This window comes from Grampus griseus, assembly GCF_964374135.1.
Source record: "Grampus griseus genome assembly, chromosome: 14".
Classification (NCBI taxonomy): domain Eukaryota; kingdom Metazoa; phylum Chordata; class Mammalia; order Artiodactyla; family Delphinidae; genus Grampus; species Grampus griseus.
The window spans coordinates 28699134-28714132 of NC_139008.1; the positions used below are offsets into that span (position 1 = coordinate 28699134).

A 14999-nucleotide genomic window follows, 5' to 3' on the forward strand; every position below is an offset into this window, starting at 1 on the left:
TCCTCTTGACCGACTTCTCCCTGTGCAGGGGTTTCGGCCCCCATCGGGGACCAGGCCTCACGATAGTGCTTTAGAGTCCTGGCCCTCCAGTCATCCTGCGAAACCGTGTTTCGGTTTCTTGACTTGAACCTGTGTCTGTCCTTCCTCCCTAGACCCGTGGGTTGCTATAAGCCTTCACCCAGTGCTGTGCTGGAGACAGCTCCTACCAACACATGAAAACCAATGATTAAGTGTTAGAGAATTGTGTGAGTTGGTTGTTAAACAGCCATTGTTAGAATTTAATTACACAAACTCATCATTAAGTAAATTATATTAAGACGCAAGGGTAATAAATGCTCATACTCGACACTTAACCATTTTCTAATGATCTTGCTCCGTATTATTCTCACCCCTGCTCTTTGGCTGCGTACAGCTCTCGTATGTGTGTTGGGAGCACTCCGTGGTGGTGGGTGTGCTCCTGGGCATCTCTTGACCACTCTGGTTCAGTGACATCACGTTGGTCATTTGAAATCGGCCATCGTGAGAATGTTAACTCCATGGAAATGAGTAAACATTACAAATCAGGTCCTTTTTTTTTTTTTCTGGAGTGCTTGTACCAGGGTGTACCAGCCCACCACCACCCTGGAACAGGGCAGCAGTGATTTTCTTCAGTCTCCTTCCATAAACGGAGGTATTAACACCACCCCTGTTTCCAGCCGGGAGCCAGCCTTTATTGCCTCATCTCAGAGAAAGTGCTTTCAATCTTGATTATCTTGTAAGAGCTCAACTCCCACTCATTACTCTGCCTTCCTGCTTTTTTTCTGGTCCATAGAGCTATTTATTTTGGTATTGAAGCTATCTCTGTCCTTTGGGGTTTTTTTTTTTTATATTTTATCCTTCATAGGTCTAAGTTTGGAGAGGAGGAGGTACATTAAATGTTGACCATGCTGTGCTATCTTGATTAGAACTCCATAAACGTTATTTTTTTTCAAAAAGATTTTAATATAGCTGTCAGTAATCTTGATGCTAGACAACAAATGATTACATATACCATAGTATATGATTTACGCTTTTAAAAATTCTTAGAGGTGTACTCTCCACGTCCTAAGATGAATAAGATACACCAAAAGTCCTTTAGATGCCTGTTGGCTAACCAGCAAGTCCAGTCCTGGGCGGCTGATCTCTGCGACACTAAGCAACCAATGATAAGTTAAAACAGCTTTTCCTAGAGTCAGGACTCCTGGCTGGGGGTAAGGACAGCTTTGCACATACAAAATACCAGAAGGACATTTAAAACAGAGAAGATGTTACCTACTAAATCCCATCTCCGTTTTCACAATGAGAACACTGCAGCTTCCAAAATAAAGCTGTATCCTATGAACAATGAATAACAGTGGGCATTTGAATTGGGTGTCAGTTATAGAGATTTGAAGGAGTGCTTGTAAATAGCTTGTTCTCTCGTGGTGTGGAACATGTACCTTCTCCTTGCTGCATACATGTCTTCACGTTTTGTTATTTCACTGGCCCTATCTTTGGCTCCTGGACTCAGAGATTCCTGAGAAATATGAAGGAATTAATGAGTAAAAAGTATCTGTTTAAAAGAGAGGGACAAGTCCACCTCCTTATCCCTTCTCCTATTTCAAACCTTTTTCTCCTTCCATCCAGCTATTCCTTTATTTATTTTTTTAACGTCTTTACTGGAGTATAATTGCTTCACAATGGTGTGTTAGTGTCTGCTGTATCACAATGTGAATCAGCTATACATATACATACGTTCCCATATCCCCTCCCTCTTGCATCTCCCTCCCACCCTCTCTATCCCACCCCTCTAGGTGGACACAAAGCACCGAGCTGATCTCCCTGTGCTATGCGGCTGCTTCCCACTAGCTATCAGTTTTACATTTGGTAGTGTATATATGTCCATGCCACTCTCTCACTTCGTCCCAGCTTACCCTTCCCCCTCCCCGTGTCCTCAAGTCCATTCTCTGTGTCTGCGTCTTTATTGCTGTCCTGACCCTAGGTTCTTAAGAACTTTTTTTTTTAGATTCTATATATATTTGTTAGTGTACGGTATTTGTTTTTATCTTTCTGACTTACTTCCCTCTGTATGACAGACTCTAGGTCCATCCGCCTCACTACAAATAACTCAATTTCATTTCTTTTTATGGCTGAGTAATATTCCATTGTATATATGTGCCACATCTTCTTTTATCCATTCATCTGTTGATGGACACTTAGTTTGCTTCCATGCCCTGACTATTGTAAATAGAGCTGCAATGAACATTATGGTACATGACTGTTTTTGAATTATGGTTTTCTCTAGGTATGTGCCCAGCAGTGAGATTGCTGGATCATATGGTAGTTCTATTTTTAGTCTTTTAAGGAACCTCCATACTGTTCTCCATAGTGGTTGTATCAGTTTACATCCCCACCAACAGTGCAAGAGGGTTCCCTTTTCTCCACACCCTCTCCAGCATTTATTATTTGTAGACTTTTTGATGATGCTGTTCTGACTGGTGTGAGGTGATACCTCACTGTAGTTTTGATTTGCATTTCGCTGATGATTAGTGATGTTGAGCATCCTTTCATGTGTTTGTTGGCACTCTGTATATCTTCTCTGGAGAAATGTCTATTTAGGTCTTCTGCCCATTTTTGGATTGGGTTGTTTGTTGTTTTGATATTGAGCTGCTAGTTTATTTTTGAGATTAATCCTTTGTCAGTTTCTTCGTTTGCAGATATTTTCTCCCATTCTCAGGATTGTCTTTTTGTCTTGTTTATGGTTTCCTTTGCTGTGCAAAAAGCTTTTAAGTTTCATTAGGTCCCATTTGTTTATTTTTGTTTTTATTTCCATTTCTCTAGGAGGTGGGTCAAAAAGGACCTTGCTGTGATTTATGTCATAGAGTGTTCTGCCTATGTTTTCCTCTAAGAGTTTTATAGTGTCTGGCCTTACATTTAGGTCTTTAATCCATTTTGAGTTTATTTTTGTGTGTGGTATTAGGGAGTGTTCTAATTTCATTCTTTTACACGTAGCTGTCCAGTTTTCCCAGCATCACTTATTGAAGAGGCTATCTTTTCTCCATTGTATATTCTTGCCTCCTTTATCAAAGATAAGGTGACCTTATGTGTGTGGGTTTATCTCTGGGCTTTCTATCCTGTTCCATTGATCTATATTTCTGATAAACATTATTTTTCATAGACATGTACCTTCTACTCTATGGCTGTTATATAGGCCTCAAAATATTTCCTTCATCTCTCCCAAGGTCATTCACCTTTTCTCCCTTCTCTCCTTGTCCCCTAGTACTTTCCTGTATGAGTTACAAGAAACAGGTTAATAATGTATTATATATATATGAGTTATCCTTGAAAAGATTGTGGATGTCACATATGCTGCCTTCTTATTTATCATATGCTGAATAATATTATGCATTTACTATAATAATATGTGTTGTTCACAGAAGAAACCACTGGAGCCCCCAAGTTACCTAAATGGAAATCCTTGGCCCCCTAATGTTTTTTCCCTTCCCTGCAGGTATCAAAGCTGTGTTCTCAGGCCACTACCACAGAAATGCCGGGGGCACCTACCAGGACCTCGACATGGTGGTATCATCTGCCATTGGATGCCAGCTGGGCAAAGACACCCACGGGCTCCGAGTCGTGGTGGTCACCGCTGAGAAGATCGTCCATCGATACTACAGTTTAGATGAGCTGAGTGAGAAGGGAATAGAAGACTATCTGATGGATTTGTTGAAGAAAAAATGATTGCCGATTATGATTTATTCACTTTTCACTTCTACTTTTTCATTTTGGAAGAAACGGCAGCTGCACACAACCCCATATTGAAATAAAAAAGTGTACCAGGCAGATTTGTGAATTTATGTCCTTTCGCTTCAATCAGAGAGCTAGGTCCTGTCGTAAATGATATTTAAAATAGAACTGCCCTCCCTATGCAAAAGAGAGGGGAGGAGCCTGGGAATGAAAGAATAAATGATATTATTAGAATCTCTCTGCATGGGTGATTGAATAAGTTCTCCTAATGATGTGTCTCTCAACTCTGCTCTGAATTAGATGGTTTTCTGGCATCATATGGTAAATGTCAACCTATCGATCTCAGTCACACCCTGATATCCAAGTGTGATCTCTGATGATTCTTTGAACAAAATTCATCTGATTATAGTAAACCGTGGTCACAACTCCCAAAATGCTAGGCAAAATGAAGATCATCTCCTTTCCTTCCTAACAAAACAAATAATTGTGTTCCGTTACCAGAGCCAGAAACTCATCTGGCTGAGGAGCTGGGTAGCCGACATTTACTGTTAAAGTCTGGGACATCTGTTATGGCCGATGATGAAGCGGATACAAGTCAAAGCTCGAGTTTACCTTCATGGCGGCTAGAAAAGTCACCTTTGCACATAAATCGTCCATATTCAAAAACCTCATCCCGGAGACTAGAACCGAAGCCCTAAAAGGCCGCCTCTGCAGTCATGGGCAGCACGTCTGATTCACTCACGTTCACATTCGCTGCTGCAGTAACTCCCTCCGCAGGTGGATGTTCTCGTGTGATCGGAATCATCCTCCGTTTATGAGACTCTTAGCTCTGTCTACTTTGACAGAAAACATGGGAATTGATGCAGAGTTCTTCAGAAACCAAGCAGAAATTCCTGTGGGGCAAAAACAGTGCTTTCAGCCATGTTATCTAAATTGGCACCAATTTTGATTAGATGTGCTGGTGCAGGATCCCTTGACCAAGGAGCGTGGATGGGTTAAAATCAGCATTGTCTTTGTTTAATCTACCTCGCTGCTGCTTCTCTGCGGCTCCTGACCACTGCGTAATTTTATCCATGCCGCCTTTTCCAGCAGTCATCCTGGTGGACAGGGAGCCTGGGTACTCGCCATCCTGCCAGGAAAACTTCACAGCGTTATGCAGTAGCATTCAGTCATTCTAACAAAACAAAACAAAAACACAAAAAACTGGTTGCAAATGAACTGCAAAGTCCATTAAATTAAAAGACTTTCATGTTAAAAAGCTGCAGTCAGTGTAGCAAAACCATGTGAAATTAAATAGAAAGGTAACTGGATATATAAATTCATAAGGAACAAAAGACAAGAAGTTAATTTTACTACAGATCAGTGACACACCATAGCTCATTGTTATGTGGCAAGAAATTAAAAATTTTCAAAATTAGAATGCTCCTGTTTTAGAGTTCTGCTGCATTCTTGCTTCGCATTCGTCTTTCTTGACAACAGATGGGGATGGAAGAGATCAAGAAGGGGAATTCAGTAAGAGGCGTAACGCATAAGCCATGCGTTTGAGGCCTGAGATGTGGTAACTTCAGAATCGGACGTGAGCAACGTGAACCAGGACCATCAGTGCGGATGTGGGTCTCCTGGGGGAAACGGGGAGAGTTTAATCACCACGGACTGGAGCTCTCTTAGTCACGTCACCTGTGCAAAATGCTCTAGACTGTGGCACTTGGGTTTGGGAAGGATATGGGAATAATTAAAAGTAATTGAAATGAAACTTCTAAATCTCCTTCTCCAAAAACCTAATAAGGAAGATAATTGATTCAAAACACAGCAAGAATATGCTACGAATAGGGAATCCTATGAAATTCTCACCATTTTTAAAGTAACCAAACAGCAGTATTCCCCAGTGGTGGTAGGTTCAGAAAGCAGTTAGGAAATGATAGTGTATCATTCTGATAATAATTACCAATGCGTTCACTTATGAGTCCTTTTTCTTTAAAAAAAAAAAAAGACATATATTTTTTAAGTGCCTTATACTGGAATAAACAATAAAACACACCATGATCATAAGTGCTATGGTTTCGAATGTTTATTAGGTGCTAAGTACTGTTTTAAGTCCTTTGGCTCAGAGAGGTGGGGCCGCTTGGCCAAGGTCACTCACCTCACCAGTGGGGAGCGAAGGATTGAGATACAAACAGTCCAGCTGTTGAGCCTACGCTCCCTGACATTATCCTCTTTCCCGGAAAACGTTTTTCACAGGTGAGAGGTTTGTACCCGCTCTTGGCAACACGGCACCCAGTTAGCTGGAGGCCCTGGGACTTCATCCCAGCGTTTGTAAAGCCTAGGCAAGGCCCAGAAGCCCCTTCTCTGACACCAGGTTCAGGGTGGCAAAAGCCTGTCCAAGGAGCAGGTCGTTCCAGGCAGAGAATTTTCACTGGAGGAGATTGAAAAGCTGAATTGAACCGTAATGGGCCACAGGACACAGCTCTGGCCACAACAGTAAACACTTCATCAGATGAAGCTTCCCTTCTTGTTTATAGTTTTTACCCCAGCGGGTAGGAAGCCAGCATCTCTCTCAGGGCAGAGAGGGCCACCTAATGCTCCCCCCCTCCAATTAATCATTTTAATTGGGAAAAAAATAAGGGGCTGCTAATGGAGGAAGCTTATTTAAAGTGATCTAGAACTGGACTGTCAGGACTCAAGGGTGGGTTTGTGAGTAGCAGGTGGGGAGATGATCATCTAACTGCATTTGGTTTTTACAATAAGTAAGTTTATCTCAAGTCTTCAGTCATGTTTACCCCCAAGTTGGAGAACGGGGAAAAAATGTAGTAAACTTCATGGCACTAACAAACAGAACATTTCATAATATCCTGATTTTTCAGCATTGCTAGTTAGTCAGTCCCTAATAGAGGGTTATGAGGCAAACACTAGTTTTAAGCCTGACTAATGACACTAGGACTGGGAAAAGAATCTAAAAAAGAGTGGACATATATGTATATATATAACTGATTCACTTTGCTGTACAGCAGAAACTAACACAACATTGTAAATCAACTATACTCCGATAAAAATTACAGTATGGAGGTTCCTTAAAAAACTAAAAATAGAACTACCATATGACCCAGCAATCCCACTACTGGGCACATACCCTGAGAAAACCATAATTCAAAAAGAGTCATGTACCACAATGTTCATTGAAGCACTATTTACAATAGCCAGGACATGGAAGCAACCTAAATGTCCATCATTGCATGAATGGATAAAGAAGATGTGGCACATATATACAATGGAATATTACTCAGCCATAAAAAGAAACGAAACTGAGTTACTTGTAGTGTGGTGGATGGACCTAGAGTCTGTCATACCGAGTGAAGTAAGTCAGAAAGAGAAACACAAATACCGTATGCTAACAGTTCTATTAAAAGCATATATATATATGGAATCTAAAAAAAAAAAAGGTACTGATGAACGTAGTTGCAGGGCAGGAATAAGGAGGTAGACATAGAAAATGGACTCGAGGACATGGGGTGGGAGGGCGAAGCTGGGGTGAAGTGAGAGTAGCATCGACATATATGCACTACCGAATGTAAAATAGTTGGCTGGTGGGAAGCAGCAGCATAGCACGGGGAGATCAGCTCGGTGCTTTGTGATGACCTAGAGGGGTGGGATAGGGAGGGTGGGAGGTAGACACAAGAGGGAGGGGATATGGGGACATGTGTATGCATGTGGCTGATAAGCCTTGTGCAACAGAAACTAACACAGTATAGTGAAACAATTATACTCCAGTAAAGATCTATTAAAAACAAAAAAGGTACATGCACCCCTATGTTCATAGCACTATAAAAAATACAAAAAACACTAGGACCATTTACCTTATGTACCTGCGAAAGATACTGAGTTACATATAACTGTAGAATCTATATACACATAATACAGTTTAATATTACAGTCTGTCTTCTAATGTGAAATCTTTTGAGAAAAGGTAGCAAAAACATCATTTGCATTTACTTGAACTCTTAATACTTATTCCCCAAGTAGTGTCTAAAACAGTTTTGTGCAGTCATGAAATTAAGTAACAATATAGTATTGAGCTAAGGGGAAAAAAGACTTAGGAATAAATTGTCAAGGCAAGTTCTATTAAAAGCTCTCTGTAATAGACATCAGGGATTTCTTGTTCAGATAACCTTAGCAGTTTTGGTTGCACATGCACGAGATAGTACTTGACAGGTAATACTGATTTTTTTAATAATTTCATAAAATACTGTCTTACACCATTGGAGAGCTCTTAGGTATATTTATATATAGGCACAATGGAGGATTTTTTTCTTGGAATAATAAATGATTTCTAGCATCTTTCTAGAAAACATTTTACTGACTAAATTATCTTTTGCCTTCAATGGATTTTATTTCCTTTTTTTTATTTTAATGTTAGTGACTATACCCATACACACACAAATATATACAGATTGGTTTTTTTCTTTAGATAACACCTAAAACAACAATGTAAGTAAAAAACCTATGTAAATAAATTGTATTGAATGTGAATATTCACAAGTTACCTTTTATTATTCTGTTCTGATATTTGTCTTTAAAAAGTAATTTTCTTCATTAATAGGGCTTTGCATCTCACTTACAACAAAGTCCAGACTCCTTCCTACGACTTCCCAGGCCCCTCCCACTCTGCCCCAGCCCCGCCCGTATCTCTCAGCGTCGGCTCTGCCACCCTGCCCTTGCTGACCGTCCCACTGCCCTGTGCACTTCCTGTTTCCTCTGATGGGAATTGGCTTCCTATTATTTTGACCTCAGCTCAGAAGTCCTCAGAGTATCCTTCCTTCCCCACCTGTCTGCGGTTATGTTCCTCAGCCCCAGGCATCACCTCCCCACTCCCTTGTTTACTTTCTTCCTAGCATGTCACTAAGAAATTTGCTTGTTTTTCTTGATCTTTATATCCCCCCCCCACGCCCACCCCCGAATGCAAGCTTCGGAACAGCAGGGACCTTGTCTGTCTCATCGACCATTCTTCCCAATGCCTAGAACCCTGCCTGGGACAGAGGAGCTTATACCATGAATGTGGAATAAATAAGTAAAGATAGATAGCAATACTAATTATCAACATTAACACAATACAGGGAAGGGAAAGAGGCCACATTCCTAAGCCTTGTGGTAGTTCTTTGGGAATCGTCCTCAAAGTTAGGTATTGTCAACAGGTCAGTAAATAACAGCAGCAGTGTTATCTTTGGTTCTCCACTCACAGTGAAGAAATTGGGGATAAAGAGAGAAGTGTTCTTGACTCTTAGTAATTCTAAGCCCTGCTCGCTGAATGAATGCTGTGCCAGTAACCAAAGCAGGTGAGCCCAGAGAAGGGACTGATTTTAGACTAAAGGTTGTATGGGAATATATGAAGGAGATGGCTGGAAGTACAAGTGTGGGACTCGGAAGTGAACAATACACCTTGGAAGTGATACCCAGAGAGACTATGTGAATGAATGAGATTCCTGAGAAAAGTTAGCAGCACTGGAAGAGACCTAAGGACAGAACCTTAAAATAGACCTTTAGGGAACATCTTCGTTTCAGCACGAGAAGAGAAAGATGGAAGCCACGGAAGGAGTGAAGGGGAATCTTTCTGAAAAGTTGAGACTGGTGCACACTGAGTAAACAGAAAAAGGAATGGGCTCCACTCGGAGCTGAGTGCTTTTCCCCTGCAGACCAGCACTGCTGCAGATAACTATAGACTCAAAAAGCCTACTTGGTGATTTGGAGAGTGAACAAAAACCAGGAGCTCAAAACTTCCCCTCTCCCTGTTCCACTTTGTCCTGAGAGCAAACCACAGTTGTAGAGCAACACAACTGGGATGGATAAAGTGTTTCCCCAAAACCCACCATCTCTTTGCCCAGAGAAGCCAGGGAAGAAGCCCAGGTCACTGGAGAGTGAGGAATCCCAGAGAGGTGGGAATGGAAATCCCCTGATTTTCTATGTGAACTTCACACAAATCTCTGGCTTACCTCTAAGTGTACATGAGCAGGATAGAGCAGCAAAAGCTTAAAGAATGGAACTGAGATTTGAACTACTGCTTAAGGCAAGCAACAGAGAACTTACAACTTAAGTAATCAAGTTAACTTCCTGCTAAAGCAAAAACCTCAACATTCAGGGGAATATAACAATTCCAATTCTCCACGATATGACGTGCACGATTCCCAGGATACAACCCAAATCACTTGATGTACAAAAAAAACAAAACAAGAAAATTTGATTCACTCACAAAGGAAAAGGCAGTCAACCTCAAGATACCCCAGATGTTGGAATTATCACACTAGGGTAGTAAAGCAGCTATGATAACAATGCTCAATGAAATAAAGTTAAAAAACATGCTTTAAATGAATGAATATAAAGGATATCTCACATGAGAAATAGAATGTATAAAAATAATCAAATGGATGGGCTTCCTTGGTAGTGCAGTGGTTGAGAGTCCGCCTGCCGATGCAGGGGACGCGGGTTCGTGCCCCGGTCCAGGAAGATCCCACATGCCGTGGAGCGGCTGGGCCCGTGAGCCATGGCCGCTGAGCCTGCGTGTCCAGAGCCTGTGCTCCACAACGGGAGAGGCCACAACAGTGAGAGGCCCACGTACCGCAAAAAAAAAAAAAAACACAAAATAATAATAACAATCAAATGGAAATTTCAGAACTGAAAAAATACAATATCTGAAATTGAAAAATTCCCTGGATGGGTTTAATATCACAGTGGGGATGGGTGAACATGAAGATAGATGAATAGACACCAACCAGTTTAAAGAGAAAGAGAAAAAGGGTTGGAAAAAATTAAGCCTCAGGGGCCTGTGGGACAATGTCAAAATGTCTAATATACAGCTAGTATGAGTCCCCCAAAAGAAAGGAATCATGGAGCAGAAAATTATGTGGAGAAACTAAAGCCAACAACTTCCCATATTTGGTAAAAGACAAAAGTTTACAAATTCCAGCTGCTCAGCAAACACAGAAAACATGAGCCATAAAATATTGCCAAATTGGACTTTATAAAAGCTTCTGCTCTTCAAAAGACATCGCTAAGAAAATGGTAGGCAAGCCACAGGCGGGAAGGATATATTGACAACACATTTATCACATAAAAGGCTTGTGTCCAGAGTATGTAAAGAACTCTTACAGCTCAATTTTTAAAACGCTAATGAAAAAGCTGGGGAAAATATTTGAACAGACACTTAGCAAAAGAAAATACATGAATGGCCAAAAAACACATGAAAAATGCTCATCATCACAGCCAACATGCAAGCACAAATTAAAACTACAATGAGATGCCATCTGTCACTCACCCAAATGGAAAAGATTAATACCAAATGTTAGTGAGAATTCGGTACAACTCTGTGATATTGCGATTCATAATAAGAAATATGGATTTGGTCTCATCCCTGTCCCTGGCAGAGTTCTTAAAACCCTTGGAATTTCCTAAACGCTAAGAGAGATGAGGATGCCTTTTGTTATTCCTAAGAAACCCCTTTCTACCACACCTGAATTTATGTTAATGGAAGCAGATTAGAGGGTTGGAACTTTCAGGCCCATTGCCCATCCTCAGGGGAGGGCCAAGAGGCTGGAAATTGAATTAATCACCAGCAAATGATGATTTAAGCAATCATGCCACGTAACAAAGTTTCCATAAAAACCCGAAGGATGGGATTCCTGGAGCTTCCAGGGTGATGGTGCTGGAAGTGGCACATCTGGAGAGAGCATGGACGCTCTGCCCCTTCCCACACACCATGCCCTGTGCATCTCTCATCCAAGTACTAACCAGCCTGACCTTTTGTAAATTCCAAGATCAGATGAGATTAGGCGGGTTCAGGGTAGTATAGCTGTAGATTGCCCTATGCATCTCTTCATCTGGCTGTTCCTGAGTTATATCCTTTTGTAATAAACCGATGATCTAGTAAGTAAAATGTTTCCCTGAGTTCTGTGAGCTCTCTAGCAAATTCATTTAACCCTACAAGGGCATTGTGGGAACCTCCACTTTAGAGCTGAGGAGTCAGAAGCACACATGACAACCTGGACTTGCATCTAAAGTGGGGCATGGGGCAGTCTTGTGGGACTGAACCCTTAACCTTTGGGATCTGATGTGATCTCTAGGTAGATAATCTCAGAGTTGAGGTACATTGTAGTACACCCAGCCCGTGTTGCAGAATTGCTTGGTGTGGGGAAAAGAAACCCACACGTATGGTGAGCCTAAATACCAGAAGTGAAGTATTCCGTGAATGGTGAGTAAAGAAAAACCAGCCTTTTTCCCATCCACTAACTCATATACATTCTTGGCAAGAATATTAAATGGTACAACCATGTTAGAAAAGCGTTTGACAGTTTCTTAAAAATGAAAGTCCACCATATGACCCAGCAGTTCCACTCCTAGGTATTGACCCAGGAAGAATGTAGGCTATTTCCACCAAAAATTTGTCCATAGCAGCTTATTTGTAATAATAAGCCCAAACTAGAAACAACCCAAATGTCCATCAATAACTGAATGAATGAGTAAAATGTGGTACATTCCTACGATGGGATACTATTCAGCATTAAAAGGGGACTGAAGTCGGTGGTTTTGAGATGTTCCATCAGCTCAACCTGTCAGGTCTGTGTGTCGAGGATGCCGTCGTGACTCCTATTGACAAGGTGGCTGCCCAGCTCCAAGCATCACATCCTTATAGAACTGTGTTCAAAGATAGGAAGACAGGGCTGGTGGGGTGGGTCTTTACCTACAGAGTTGCTTTTTTCTATCTGAGAGGAAAGTATCTCCTGGAGACCCCAACAAAGTCTCCACAGGTCCCCTTGGCCAGAACCAGAAATGCCAACAATACAACCCAACAGCCGTCGCTGATCACAAAAAATATGGGGAGGATAAGGACCGTTGGTGACTATGAACGCTCGCCTCACTGAGTGCATGGATGCCACACCACAAGTTGCTGAAAAAATGAATAGTGAGAAAGAAAAGGGAATCCACAAAGACCAGTTATTCCAGGGACCTCGGGAGGGGAGTAGACTGAGAGCAAAGTGGAGAAAGTGTGAGTTGAGCATGTTAACAGAGGAAGCAGCAGTCAAGAGAAGGAGGGTGAAGACGGACATGGGAAAGGAAATTACTGATGGAACAGGGATATTCATTGGAAGAGGAGCACAGCCTTGGCCGTGAGACAGGAGGGAGGAGGATGGAGAGGGTGGTGACCCTAAGAGTGGAGGAGCCTTGGGGTTGGTTGGTTGATGGACTGGTTGGTTGTTTGATTGACAGGCATATTCTGTGCCCCGAGAATGCGTTTCTCGGAGGTGCTCTGTGCTTGTGCTTCACTGTGAAGAGGTGAGACTTTCTGGATTTATACTCAGTTCACCTCTCTGTCTTGTCAGGCAAGGACCACCGTCTGCATAGACGGGTGACCATCTGGCTTTCACAGAACCTCTGCCCTGGGTAGATCCTATGGGATGTGTTTTAGACATTGAAGGAGAGCACATGCAGGGTGTGGCTTACTCCCGGGCCTATCAAAGTCTCCCCTTGGGCTCTGAAGATGTTCTTTCAAGATTTCATGGAGAAATTCATCCATTTCATCTCTTACAGAATGTCTTCGAAAGACTGGATTTGCTTTTTGTGGAAACTACCAAACTGGAACATTGTATCCCTAAACCACCTATTTTCGCTGTCACAGATTACCTGAAAAGCCATGTAAATGACATTGTACGGTACTTACCATGTAGACCTGCACCTTGCTGGTCTCCCTTGTTTGTCAGAAAAGATCATGAGCCCCTGGGGACAGGACGGCCTCTTGTTGTCCGCTGAGTGGAGAGCAGTGAGACAATTTAAATATTGCTGTTTCCTGCATCCCGGGCAGCCCTCTCTGCTCCCTTCTTGTCCTTGGGAAGCATAAGCACCAATAGCATCAGTTGCCACTTTTGTGACGACAATTCCCACATAAGCCATTTCTAAGATGAGACGACTTCTAAGCCCATGAGTCACATCCTCTAAATGCCAAGCGGACAGCATAACAGAGACCCAGAGAGGGCTCAGGCACGCCATCTCCAGAACTGAATCCATCTCCTTTCTGAAACCACTTTCTCTTCTGTTGTTCCCTGTTTTGACAGGCGCCAACACCCCCACCCCCCACCCCCACCCTCTGCCGTGAATCAGGAACCCAGCTTCTCCCTCTCCATCTGCCCTGTGTCCAATCTCTCACGACTCCTAACACCCCAGTGCCCCCCCAGATCCTCGGCGCAGTGGTTGACAGCCCCGAAGGCAGACTTTGAACCCAAATCCCGTCTGGGCCACTAGTGGTTGCCCAACTTTGGGTGTTTTAAGCCCCTGCAAACCTTCACATCCTTATCTGTAGGATAATAATGGTATGTGGGTGAGGATTAAGTGAAACAGTGCATGTCAAGCTCGTGGCAGGCACACAGTGGGCATTCAGTGAATGGCATCCCCATAGCCACGGCTTCCATCCAGGTCACTGAACCATTGCCGCAGCCTCCCAGCCCATCTCCCTGCCTCCAGTATCTTTCCAGGCCAGGGAGGAAAACGTGTTAATGGGACAGAGTCAGCGCATCTGGGCTTGAGTCCTGGCTCTGCTACTCACTCTCTGTGGCCTTGGGCGCGTAAGGTCCTGTTTGGGGAACTTAGTTCCTTTATCTTTAAAATGGGTACAATATAATACCTTCCCCATAAAGATGAAATTAGCTTATTCTTTAATGTGTTAGCCTGTTAGATGCAGAATGTGCGCCTGTAGAGAGTAACCATGCTAACCATCATCAAACTTCACAGTTTGACTCCCCACCCCGACCCCAGCACACAGCCCAGTAGTGCATCACGAAGGGCCCACACCACCCCAACCCCTCCTGTGCTGAGCCTCCTAGAGTGACTGCTTAAAAATAGATTTATAGGGGCTTCCCTGGTGGCGCAGTGGTTAAGAATCCGCCTGCCAGTGCAGGGGACACGGGTCCAATCCCTGGTCCGGGAAGATCCCACATGCTGTGGAACAACTAAGCCCGTGTGCCACAACTACTGAGCTGCGCTGTAGAGCACTTGAGCCACAACTAGTGAAGCCCACACGCCTAGAGCCCGTGCTCTGCAACAAGAGAAGCCACCGCAATGAGAAGCCTGCGCACAGCAACGAACAGTAGCCCCCTCTCACTGCAACTAGAGACGGCCCGCGCGCAGCAACAAAGACCCAACGCAGCCAAAAATAAACCAATAAAATAAATAAATTTTAAAAGTAATAATAAATAAAATAAAAATAGATTTATATTCCTGAA

General features: G+C 42.8%; 1 protein-coding gene across 1 annotated transcript in view; it reads left to right on the forward strand.

Moving 5' to 3' along the window:
* CPPED1 (calcineurin like phosphoesterase domain containing 1) overlaps nt 1-3943 on the forward strand; it is a 114403-nt gene extending 110460 nt beyond the window's left edge. Inside the window, exon 4 of the mRNA XM_082670415.1 lies at nt 3509-3943. Coding sequence (XP_082526541.1) covers nt 3509-3738 — 230 coding nt within the window. The 3' untranslated portion in view covers nt 3739-3943. The remainder of the gene's footprint in view (nt 1-3508) is intronic.
* Nucleotides 3944-14999: the final 11056 nt, after the last annotated feature.